Source organism: Pelmatolapia mariae, linkage group LG10_11 (genome assembly GCF_036321145.2).
Source record: "Pelmatolapia mariae isolate MD_Pm_ZW linkage group LG10_11, Pm_UMD_F_2, whole genome shotgun sequence".
Classification (NCBI taxonomy): domain Eukaryota; kingdom Metazoa; phylum Chordata; class Actinopteri; order Cichliformes; family Cichlidae; genus Pelmatolapia; species Pelmatolapia mariae.
Window position 1 is genome coordinate 12,268,236 of NC_086236.1, and position 13,548 is coordinate 12,281,783.

The 13,548-nt window shown below is 40.1% G+C and overlaps 1 protein-coding gene across 2 annotated transcripts in view; it reads left to right on the top strand.

Moving 5' to 3' along the window:
- The first annotated feature begins 4,063 nt into the window (after nucleotides 1–4,063).
- dpysl3 (dihydropyrimidinase like 3) overlaps nucleotides 4,064–13,548 on the top strand; it is a 48,967-nt gene continuing 39,482 nt past the window's right edge. Inside the window, exon 1 of one of the 2 annotated variants that reach the window (XM_063488300.1) lies at nucleotides 4,064–4,456. In XM_063488300.1, coding sequence (XP_063344370.1) covers nucleotides 4,091–4,456 — 366 coding nt within the window. In that variant the 5' untranslated portion in view covers nucleotides 4,064–4,090. The remainder of the gene's footprint in view (nucleotides 4,457–13,548) is intronic. The other variant, XM_063488299.1, reaches the window with a different exon arrangement.

Here is a 13,548-nt window from a genome sequence, read left to right on the forward strand (position 1 = left end):
CATCTGACTGAACAACTGTCTCCTATAACTGAATAAAAGAGGGGGAAAACACTTCTAAATAAGTTAAATGAAACTCCCCTTTGTGCTTGTATACCTCTGCTAATCACTCAAATTGCAGTTGAAATCAGTATCTGTTCAGGTTCATGTGATTTATGTGGTAAATCATATGAACCTGTAATAGGTGTCCCCAGATGTTAGTGTTACTAGCTATGAATCCTACCAATTGTATGATCACAGTCTGTGGCTACTTTAAAAGAAAATATGATGTCATAGTCAGATAGTGACATAGTATAAACTATCATCACTGCATCAGTTCATGTGACTAAACTTAAAAAGTGAAATATTGCCATTAATAGTTATTGCCAAAAGCATGTTTTGTCACAATGTCACTTTTGCCATCAAAGAGATACTGTGTTGAGGAAGTTTGGATGGATGGACAGATAATTATCCTTCTAGCGTAATCCTTGATGACACGTTTGTTGGGTGCAAATGAAAACTGCTTCTTCTGCACAATAAATGCTTTACCAGCACAAACCTTTTTAGCACATTTGACACAACTCAGAAGAGTGGGTTGTTTAAAAGTCAAACTACAGATAGCACGAACACTTCAGTGCTGTTTATGTGCTAAGAAGCCGGCCTGACTGTTAGGGATACAAGATTGAAATGTCTGACACATCCATCCTCTGAGGCTCTTTAACCTTATTTCAGCTGCAGCTGGTCAGCAGCCAAACCATCCCAGGCGGATGCAGCTGCCTGGCCTGGTGTCCCCAGCTGCTTAGCAGTCCTGACTTCATAGTTCATACTTCTGTGAGATTGCCACCTCAAGCTTTTGCTTTCATTTTTTGAAACTATAATTTTAAATTTACACAATTCAGCATTTTTTTTGGTAAATTCATAAGCAAAGTGAAAACAAGAAAAACAGCCGAGATGTGAGCTTCTGCAGTGCTGCCATTCCTTTTTATTTGGCTACATCAGGCCAATAGGCATTTATATAAGTTGATGCTGCTTGTGATTGTAGGCTGCTGTTCTAATCATGCCATAGGAATGACATTTTGTGGCAGGAAAAAAAAATCCCATGATTTAACAGACATGCAGGACTCAGTACTAAACGTATAACCGAGATTAAAGCATGGCTGCTACATAACCAAGACAACTTGACAGTGAATATTTGATCTTTTTTTAATCAAAATCATTTGGTGAATCAAACCAGAAACCTACCTGTGGTGGAATGTGAGATTTTATGTGTTTTTGTGTACCATTTGAATTGGACCCTGTCGACTTATCTGTGGAACTGTGGCCCACTTACCTACTTCTTCAAAGGTCTAAGTCGCCGTAAGGCCTCTTGTGCCAATTTCATGAAGACCACTGGGCGTGAATTTGCCAAACTCTGTCCTACCTGCCATGCTTCAATCATGCCCGAATGAGCATGCACTTAACCCACTAGCAGAATAAAGGCCATTGTTGTATGGTGCTGGCTTACCTTACATCCACGTTTACTATCACGACTGAGTGAGTCTCCTGCTCTGCTCCAGTGATGCAGTCATTACTTTAAAAGCCACATGAATTCAGAATGATGTTAGTTTGTGAACTTCTTGACTTAGTGCCAAACACGGGTTTGTGCAGGAAATTCAGAATGTGTGGAAGTAACACAATGTCTTTCCTTGGGATCGTGATCACGGGGAATTTTCTTTGACAGTGACAGTAAAATAAACAACCGACTGAATGTTTTGTTATTATGGTTTGCAGCTATGACAACATCAGTGACACACTGAAAGCCAGACACTGCGTGCTGACGGCTCCGTTGCCTCCCAGTCAGTCTGCTGATGCCCCACACCACAGGGAACACTTAAAGACAAACACACTCTGCACTGGCCTCAGAGCGCTGTCCTTGTTCTCTCACATTATGTTTAATTCTCAAAGCGGTCGGTGTCAGCTTATGAATGTGTGGCCTGCCAAAACACAAATTTGTTACAAGGTTGAAACTCTAAGGAACGCTGTTAGTCATTTGTCTCTCTTCCATCAGCATTATTCACCGTCTAAATCAAGTAAGATACTGGAGGAAACACAAGACTCGGAACACACTGTCATAGAGTTACAGAGGCAGGGAATTTTAGCAGGCTCTTGGCATCTCTGCAAACCTTGACGCTTTAATCACATTCATGTGAGGGGAAATTTCTGCTGCCTTGTCAAGTTACTGCATTAGATGCCAAAAGAGCCACGGAAACTGCCACAGTGGTACTCAGCAGAGAATAGTGCTACTTGTGTTTAATTTTGCTTCAGTACACTGAAAAAAATATACACTCTGCTATCTTTTAAAAGCATAGTGCTTGATCATTATTTTCCTCTTTCTCCTGTGCATTCTATGATCATTGTAAAATGCAGTGTGTTAGATATGCTTTGTATTTGTAGGATTATGTTTCTTCATGTTTCCATGCAAAAAAGGAAAAGATGGTCATGTCTGCACATCCCTGCGGGCAGACTTTTCCCCGTTGTAAATTATCCAATGTGAAACCTTTTGACTATAGTCTGTTATCTGTTTATACAGATAAAATCTGCTCCTGTGGTTTTAAACCACACACAAAAATAGTGGCTGCCTTGGTAACAACTCAAACAAATAAACACACAATTACATTTTCTCATTTTCATTTTTCAGGCTTGGTCACTTGAGTCATTTGAGTTTGATTTTGTCTGTTGTGCCCTTAGTCGGTTTCTTTATCAGGAGCTCCTGGAAATATCAGATGCTGCCCCAGTGAAGTGGCCCTTTGGCTGAAAACAGCCACGGCTTTAATTCACTGATGACAACCTGTTAGATGAGACCTGAGGACGTGGCTTGTTGGACTTCACTGTAGCCCACAGTGTGACTGACCTTGAAAGTCTTTTTCAGATTTGTGGAGTCTAAGAGCCCTTTTCTTCACCTCTCTCTTTTCCACACACACACACACACACACACACACACGCACACACACACACACACACACACACACACACACACACACAGGTTAGGCAGGTGGGTGTTATTTCTAATCCACTTGATGAAAGTTTTCACCAGTGCTTTCACCTCTCTGTGAAGCCAAAGTCACCCCCATGCTGTACCAGACTAAAATAAAATAAAATACCAAACTGTCATTATTCTGTCCGCTTTTTATTAGAAGGCTGTTTTACTCTGACATATGTAGTTCATGAGACTTACACGAGGCACAGTTATCACTATACTACAATGTCCTAACGGAACCAGTGTCCTAAATTTGACCCCATGCAGATTTGTGGAACATGCAGATATTTGGCCGTTATATAATTGCGTTCCTGTTTACTGACTTCGTTGACTCCTGCTTCCCTCGTTCGCCCTCTCGACTCAGCAGACCTGCCGCCTGAAAGCTGCGCGTCTGCCGCGCTGCTGACACGATCTTGTCTCGTTTGTGCTGGCCTAAGTATTCTAAGCACCCTGAGGTGTCGCCGGTGAGGGGGCCAGACAAGCACTTGAAGAAACATCAGCATGATCTCGCTGGGAGTTGTTTAAGCGCGCAAGTGCTGAACGGACAGCGCCAAAGTGGACGTCTTTCAGGACACCTTTAATACCTGCTAGGCGCACACCTGTGTCCGCTCAAGTTAATCTCAGTATCAGAGCACCAGCTAGAAGGAATTATATTTTGACTATTAGATTAATTCTTACCTTTACAGACATAATATGTATGTGTGCATAAATACAGCGAGTGGTCTCTTTAACCAAATGTGTCCCGATCTCTTTCGTTCTCTTTTCAGTGTTATACTATAAACTCGGAGAAACAAAGCCTTCCATTAGTCTTAAGCCACAACCATGAGTGTGCTTGATTTCATTGTAAAATGTAAGAGGAATGAAATACTCATATATTACCTATGCATCAGGAGCCACTGCAGTACCACCTTTGGCTTTAATTCAACTCCTTCCTGCCTGACTGTCTGCTCAACACACACACACACACACACACACACACACACACACACACACACACACACACACACACACACACACACACACACACACACAAAGAGATACACAGCACTTCAGTACTAGTTTCCCCGTCTTTCTCGGCCACTTGTGCAGGGCTCCACTATGGCAGAGCGCAGGAGAAACTGGGAGAAATCAGGGGACGACCTGCCGGTTTATCTCGCCCGGCCCGGCACGGCCGACCAGGTGCCCAGGCAGAAACACGGAGGATTGTTTTGCAGCATTGACGACGCGTTCGAGAGTAAAACGATAGACTTTGATGCCCTTAGCGTCGGGCAAAGGGGATCCCGCACCCCGCGGAGCACCAAACGGCTAACCGGTCTGGAAGCGAAGAGCCCGGCGAGTGACAGTAAGAGCTCCCCTGCTGTGGAAAGTCCAACAGCAGACAAGCAAGAACGCAAAGGCTCCCCTCAGGTGAAGATCGGAACCAGCGGCGGAAAAGAAATATTGCAGAACCTGGAAGATGAGAAGGTAAAGAGACTAACTTTTTTTTTTTTTTTTGCAACAGACTGTTTCAGCATAAATGACAGAGGTGGCTTCCACTGTGTGTCACTGTTTTTCCTACAAGTTCTCTGCAGCTACCCTGATTTTTTTTTGATTTTTTTTAAATTATGCTTAAATGGAAATTATAAAAAGATTTTCATTATACGAGTCCATATTATGGAACTCGCTGTGTCCTTTAGTTGAGTTTTCAAGTTTGCCACTGAATAATCACAATGGCGCTGACATGCCATGAGAGCAAAAACTGAAATAGGAAGTCAAAACCTGTCCACTCCTTACAATCTACAAAGAGCTTAAGAAACTGAGTTATCCATAATTCTGTTGACTGAATGCGTCATTATGCCACATCACTATGTAATTAAAGACACTGTTTTGTTTGGAGAAATAACCTTGGTGTTGAAGTGCATAGAACAAGCCACAGAACGTAAAACAATCATGAAACAAATGGCATTAGGATTTTATGACTTAGCATTATTTCTTAGTAAACAATATTAGTTTGTAAGATTTTACCAAGAAACAATCAGTTGTGTCTGGGAAACAGCCCACTATCCATCCAACATTCATTAGCTTTTGTTTTAACTGAGAAATTGTGCAATACAAACTACTTACCACTGTGTAGCATCCCCTCTTCTTTTAAAAGTCCATAAATGTATGGGTACTGAGGAGACCAGCTGCTGGACTTTCATCAGAGGAGTGTTATCCCATTTTAGCTGCTCAACGGTCTTATCTCTGTCTTATATTTGCTCCAAATGTTTAAATTGGTCTGGACTGCATGCAGGCCAGTTCATTACCTAGACTCCTCGAGTATGAAAGTTATGCCATTTCCATAGCTGTAGGATGCAGTTCAGCATTGTTTTGCTGAAATATACAAGACCTTCCCTGGAAAAGAAACCATCTGTATATACCTTTCAGCACCGATAGTGCCTTTTCAGATGTACCAACTACCAGTTCCACATGCACTGACACATCCATCATACCACCAGAAAAGCAGGGTTTTTAATTCAGTCCTGATAACAAGCATCCTCTGTAGTCCAGAGGATGCAGCATCCATGTTTCACAAAACTAATATCCATTTGGTTGGCCACAGAACAGTTTTCCACTGTGCATCAGCCCATTGTAAGTGAGCATCTTCACGTATGGCTTCTTCTTTGCATGACAGAGCTTTAACCTGCATTTGTGGATGGCACAGTGAACTTTTTTCACAGATAGGGATATTCCTTAGCCCATGCAATGATTTCCATGTCAGAATCACACCTGCCAAGGCCGAAGATCACAGTGATCCAATACAATTTTTTTTTTACCTTGTCTCTTGCATACAGAGATTCCTCTGGATTCTTTTACTGTGATTATGATATTATGTATTGTAGATGATGTGATAATCAATGTCTGTTTGTGTGTTGAGGAGCATTATTCTGAAATCATTTCACAACTTGTACAGGCAATTTTTTTAGAAGATTTGTGAACCTCTGTGAACCTCCCCTGTTTACTTCTGCCCATGTTTACGTTGAAACCTAGTGGAAACTAACAAACAGTTGGTCTGTTCTCCTAATCAGCTTGGTACACCTAGCATACACCACCAAAGTATGGACAGGGCAAAGGGGAGCCTGGCACTGAGCCGTCAATTGCTCCAAGCCTTCACTGAGAGCTGTTCATAGCTCAACCGACTGCGACGGGTAGGATTGGGTCAATGCCTTTGGCAAGAATGCAGGGATGGGCCAGAGGACCACCCCTTTCCAGTCCGACAACCACCCACAGCAATCCCTGTGGCCCAACAGAGCATGGAGCTCACTGACCCTTCTAGACCTACATGGTGGTTCAAAATGAGGACGCTAAAAGGCGCCAAGGAACTGGGTGCCCAGGCCTGCAAACTGTAAGCCGCTGGGCTCCCCTCATGAACCGCGAAAACTAAAGAGGAGTCGGCATTGCTAAGTGCTGAGTGACCAACGCAAACGGGCCTGATCGCTGCCACCATGCCAGCGATCAGGGAGTCAGCAAGTGGGGTGAGCCTACCGCTATAACCTGGTAGCTGCAGAGGATACAGTGATACCCAGTTGAACTACTGTAATGCCAGGACAACAACTTGCAGCTCCAGTACATTTATGTGCTGGGACACCCAAAAGCCAGTCCAGTGGCTGTTGACCCCACAGTCCTCGTTGACTGCACAAGGTATCTGTGAAGACTAACTAGGCATCTGTGAAGACTAACTAGACTAACTGTGAAGTAGACCCACCGCTTGGCCCTACTCCATGTAGGACAAGTCTCTCCACCAACAGAGAGCTTGGTGGAGCCCTCAAGAGACTACCACTGTTGTCTTGTGGGACTGCTGCGAGCAGACCCAGGCTCAGCAGGTGCCGTTGGAGAGGTCTCATGTTTAGGAGCACGAACAGAACCACCTACACCATGGGAGCCATGAGGCCCATCAGGTGGAGACAGCCCCCAGCTAACCTGTGAGTGTAGCCTGAATTGGTTTAGGAACGCCCTAAAGGCCTGCTCTCGCTCCACAGTGAGGAACATGGAGTCCCTGATGAAGTCCAGGGATATGCCCAGAAATGTTGTGACTATTAAAGGCTGTTGCCTGCTCCTTTTCAGATTCAGGCACAACCCCATAGCCAGAACATGATACACAGAGCTACATGGCTGTGGTATTGTTCTACTGATGTGGCACAGACCAGCCAGTTGTCTAAATAGTTCAGGACCCTGCAGCCCCCGAGCCTAATAGGAGCTAGGACAGCATCCATGCACCGCATGAAGGTTCGGGATGCAAGAGAGATGCCGAAGGGGAGGATTTGGAATTCGAACACCTTGCCCTCGAATCCGAACTTCAGGAACCGACCGTGCTCATGCCAGATAGGAATCTGGAAGTAGGTGTCCTTCAGGTCAGTGGTTGCAAACCAGTCCCTGACATTGACGGCCTACCTCACCTTGGGGACCATCAGCATCTTGCACCACTTGTCTTGGCTGTACGTCCTTCCCGTTTCCCCTGCATGTGTGCGCTATGTCTGCAAAAGGCTTCAGCTGAGGCCTGAGGTCACCAGGACCCCATGCTGGAAGAGATAGTCTCTCACTCCACTCCACTCACCAAGGTTACAAAGTAACCGTAAGATGTGTTTTTTGTGTACTATTCTGAATAAATCGTGAGTTTACGAGATTAGCAGATCATTGCATTCTGTTTTTACTTACATTTTACACAACATATTCAGAACTAGGTTTGTATGATAAAGTAGAAGACAGAGAGAGAAAAAAGGAGCATGACTGGAAAGCCTCAAAGTTGGAGAAATTACAATTTTTATCATCACTACAGGCTTGTGCCACTAAAGACATAAGTCCTGTTTAAACAAAACCCCCACAGAACTGCTCACCATGATGATGATAATGATGATGATATTGATATTTTACCAAATGTAGGAGTGTTACTGGGAACAACTGTATGGTTCACTAACAAGTGTAACTGCAGAGAAAGCAGTTAAGAGCCTTGTTTAGATTAAATATGCTTTATATCGCCAAAATTATTATTATTTTTTTGTAAAGGTAGTGTGTGCTAGTAATAAGCATCCGTATTCTATTGGATCGCCACAAAAGAACCAGTATCTAAATAAATAATGTTTACTGTGTCTTAGTCTGGTGAAATACTCCTTTAATACTTAACGCTTCTTATATTTATACTTAATAATACTTGTACTTATGTTACACTTGAAAATCTTTGATATCTTTTCCATTATGCTTAAAGTCCTTACAAAATATTTGGGAAACTCTGTACAGTTTAAACATTTGCATTTTAATTTTGATGTTGAGAAAAGGTACGTTTGTGTCTGTTATGTTTGATTAAAAATGACACCAGTCTTTCAGCACCATGGAGAGAGAGACACAAACAAAAGCACCACGGAAAGAATCCAGTGCTAAGTAAAGGTAATAATTACATTATATTAGTGGTTCACAACCCATTTATCTGAATCAACCCAGTCAACCAGACAACACAACAGCATATGGACTCACGGATGGAATTTTCTGAACTCATTTTATATAGTTATACTTTACGCTTAATTACCCAAAAGTGGAAATTAATTTTTCAGCAATTAGTTTATTTTTTGTATTACTTAACCTCTTAATAAATTAATTCAAGTTATTTTACTGATTTCTGTACCACTTTCAGCTTACCATTGACTCTTAGCTATTACTTCCTACCTATCCTACTTTATCTGTGCTATTAAATTAAAAAAAAATCAGCTGTTGTAATTTAAGCTGGCTATTTTATTGTTTTTTTTTTAAGATTTGTAATTATTCCTTTTTTGTTTAACATTTCTGCTTTGCTTGCACTCAATTAATAAATTTGAATTTTGTCTTTGGCAGATTAGTTGAGATAAGCTTTTCACATACTTCATGACCTCCTTGTACCCCTAATTGGAATTTAATTAGAGTTACTCTCTAACTGTGCTATTTCAGTAAAAAAAAAAAAAAAAAAGGTTGCTTCTGAAGTGTTTCCATATTCTATATTCAAGGAAAGAAAAGCAAACTTGTAATGCTACTTTTTTGTAAAAAAAAATTACATTGGATAAAGTCAATCCATCAGGACTCTAAATGTATGAGTACTGCTTTTTGCCATAAAATAAGTTTGGGACAAGAACATGCTGATAATATTTGTACGTGTGACCTAGCAACTATGATAAAAATTCACTTCATCCACACTGTAAAATATAACTTGTTGTTTCAACTTAAAAATATGAGGTAAAGGGCTGCCTTAAAATTTTAAGTTAAGTCAAGAAATAGAGTTTGTTCTTATAACACAACCAATTGTTATCTTAATGAAAAATCACATGTTGTCTAAACTTTCATCTTAGTTTAGTTGACTGAGATTTATTAGTCAGTTCAACTCCTTTAATTGTCATCTTTACTTGGGAAAACCCTTTCAGCTAAATTAAAATAATCTATTGTTTAAACTCTTGTCCTAGTTCAGTTGACTTGGGTTTTTTAGTTAATTCAAATACTTTAGTAGTTCTTTTAACTTAGGAATCTATTTTAGCTTAACTAACATAATCTGTTAGCTAAGTTGATTTAAGTTTATTAATTAACTGAGCTCCTTAAGGTAGCTGAGTGAACTTGTAAATCAGTTTCATTTTAATTATCAGAGTTGATTGACTGGATGTAAAGAAAAATGTGTATTAAACATCTTAAGTTTTGTTTTGTTTTTTTTTGGCTTTCTAACATCCATTTCAGCAAAACTACCTGTTAGGTTTATCTTAGATCTCAGGTTTAAATATCTACATTCCTTTAAATTAATTTTCTGTTGTTTACAGAAAAAAAATAAAACCCCACAGATTCCATTAAAGTCTATCTGATCATTTCATACAGAAAGTTTGTTTTAAGAACATGACAAGACAATTACTCATGAGCACCCAACATTCACCATTTATTGTGCCATCTTAGTCATCTGAGAAACAGAAAAATCAGTGACGTAGCTCATCAGGCTCACAATCCATCAAAACTCAAAGGCTGCTCCCTGTGAAACAATAAATTTGAACTTGGTCTTGAGCCCAGTTTGGGTGAAGATGAAATTCTGACCAATACTCTAGGAGCAGTAGTGATTCTTGTGAAGTAACAACATAAAGTCTGCATTAATGTAATGTATCAACGGGACACTTGCTATTTTAGAAAAGTTATTCTTTACATTTACAAAATTTTTAAACTTCATTGTGCTCAGTCACACCTGTTAGCATAAAACTTGAAATATTAAAATAGTACAAAACCTTTGATAAGTGACAGTAAAGATCAGTTTATAACAACTAAGACATCAAACTCTTGTATTTGTCTTCGTTTACAATTGCAACAAATTCCACAGAACCAATATCTCTGAAAATGACTGCATGCTTCTGAAACATTTGATAATATGGATATTTCAGAAACATTAGTTTGAGTCTGCTCAATTGCAAAACAAAGGAAAAACTACTGACTTGCATGAGATAAGCATCTGCAGAGTCCACCATTATATTGTTGTTCACATAAGTTTCTTAAACCATGAACAAATGAGTGATTGTCTAATCTGGAATGTAAAGTGTAGTCATTTAGTGACATACAAAAGTGAGAATGAGAACTTGCAAGAATAAAAAAACAAACAGTAAAATAAAAACTGTCCTTAACACTAAGGATCATACAATTACAGTTCTGCATGGCTTTCTGCAAGAGTCTGTTTCTTAGACCATGCACTAGTGAGATGCACTGCCTTCCACCAATGTTCATTAGGATGTTCTGAATGACTTCAAAGATGTCCTTAAGTTCCTTTGGATAGTGTATGTTGAGGGCAAAAAGAAGGCCCATCAGCATGGAAATGGCACTTGAGACATCCCTCAGATTAGACAGGATTACTGCTGCCTCAAGGACAACCAACACATCGATGTCTTCTTCTTTCACCATCGCAATGCCAACTTTCATCCTCTTAGAAAACGTGTCTTCAATACCTGTCGGCTATAAAAGGGTTCAAAGACAAAAAAAAAAAAAAATTACACAATTACAATTACACAATATCCCGTGTGCTTAACAATTCATGTCTTTCCAAAGAAGAGCCATACTGATGCTTTGGATGATGGTGATTGGCTTTGGGTAACACTTATTAGTTGTTAAAGTTTTTTCAGAATGAGATATGCACCCCCATGTTACAAATCCATTTCTTGCTTTAAACAAAGACCATGTTCATAAATAACTGAGCATGTCTTCAATTGCAGAATTCAAACAAAATTTTCAATTTAAATGGTAAATGGCCTGTATTTGTATAGTGCTTTACTAGTCCCCTAAGGACTCCAAAGTGCTTTACACATTCAGTCATTCACACACATGGGTGGATGACTGAATCGTGACTCAAGAGTTGACAGTTCGTCTTATAATTGGAAGGTTGCCGGTTCGAGCCCCGGCTCCGACAGTTTCAGTCGTTGTGTCCTTGGGCAAGACACTTCACCTGTTGCCTACTGGTGGTGGTCAGAGGGCCCGGTGGTGCCAGTGTCCGGCAGCCTCGCCTCTGTCAGTGCGCCCCAGGGTGGCTGTGGCTACAATGTAGCTTGCCATCACCAGTGTGTGAATTTAAATCTACTTATGCTAAATATTGGCTGTGCTCTAAACCAAATCTGGCTGAGAATACATGAAATGTGCAAACTGCAGCTACACTACAGGATCAGATTATGGCTCCATAGACAATGCTTCTTTAATCAGTTTATTGATTAAAGTTTATTTTTTCCCCCTATATTAACAGCATGAAAAAAGAGCATATAGACATGGCTGAACAGGTTGCATAATTGGCACTGAATATCAACATCCACCTTTACCCAGCTGCCCAATGACTCTCGGCCAGTAACCTTTAATTGCTTACCCAGTCTACACAGTCTCTTTTCCAGGGTCCAGGACATTTCACCAAAGTATTGCCCCCCACAGCTGTAGCAGCCACTGCAGCCCCTTAAATATCCTAATATCTCTGCCATTACAATATACAATGTGAGAAATCAAACGTAAAGCTGAAGTGAACAGTACAGCAGCGAAATGTCAAAGACCCTGGTGAAGACATGAATAAACACAAGACACTAATAATATCAATGCTAGCTTGCCAGTTAGTTTCTCTGAAACCCAGACCAAATCCAGTGTCAAAGATCTTGTAATAATACATTTGGTGAGGAAAAAGTACACATGTACTTTTTAATTTAAAATCCACTGTGGTGCTGTCATTATTAAATTTACTAAAAGAAACAATGCTAACCTTCACAGTCTTGAAAGTGTGTGAGGGATCTTCCTTTAGAAAATGAGGTCCTCTGTCCTCTTCCTTTGTGTAGGGCTCTGGTCAAAGAAGTCAAAAAGAAAACAAAAACACTTTTTAAACAGTGTTTATGAAGCATGTAGACAGCTCCAAATTCACAGCTTTTTGATGCATAATTCCATCAATATATGATTATCATTGGAGATTTTGAATCAGGCTTATCAGGACATTCAAGTAGAATATGATATCCAACCTACCACCAATATACATAGATTCTGTAAAAGTTACCACACTAAATGTCCAGTTGTGAAATATGATGACAGACTTTACTTATCAGCTTTCTTTCAATGAGTTCATCAGTTGAACTGGATAACCTAAAACTTAAACAAAGGATTAGATTTCGCAGTTGAACACTTACATCATCTCCGAAGCATCTTATGAGCCTAGTTAGCCTTTCTATGCCGCTCTTGATTTTGTACAGCTCCACGAACCTCTCCATAATGGTCAAGCACAGCAAAAAGGAACCCTTTCAGGTCAACAGATGTAAGACGGGCAAATTCTGCTTCAACCTGAGCAATAGAAGAAGAGGGGTGGAGAGTACAGGCAGAATTAAAAAAAGATTCTTTGAGACCCAAATTTAAGCAAACAGTCATCTGAGGCCCATTAGAGAAAACACAAACACACAAAAGCAAACAAACAAAAAGATGCACTTTACCTGCCGTTCAGCAAACAAGGAAGTTCAGAGAACAATAAGCTCTGTCTTGAAATCTTTTAAAGTAGAATGATTGTGAAAATGACTTATGTGATGTAAAACTTTAGTAAACGTGCGATTAAAAGAACACTGAGTAAAAGGACAAGTAACAGTTTCCTTATTCCTCAGATGTTTACCTTGATGAGCAATACTGTTTTAGTCCAACTGCCTCATTAAAGTTACACAACAGGCTTTTTACGTTAAAGCCAGCAAGTCCATTACATACTCCCTTTTTAGATCTGAAATACTGTGCAGATTCTGTGTATATGTAGTGGACAGCAATTTACCCCAAAGAGCGCAAAGTTTGCAAGTCCACCTCATTTAAATGACAAAGTCAAATGTGATCATCTAGACCTGTGAAAATAAATTAATGACAAACTTGCAGTTATGGATGTTATTACAACCACAAGAACCTAAACAGTCTGCTCCATTGCTTTTGTTAATGAATCATTTGTTGGTAACACGTCTGAATATTTGGTTTATGCCACCTGCATGTGATCATCAATAGTGCCATATTACTTCTTAAGAAGTACCCTGACACTACAATCTTTATATCATTTGTTCTACAGAGCTATTAAATTA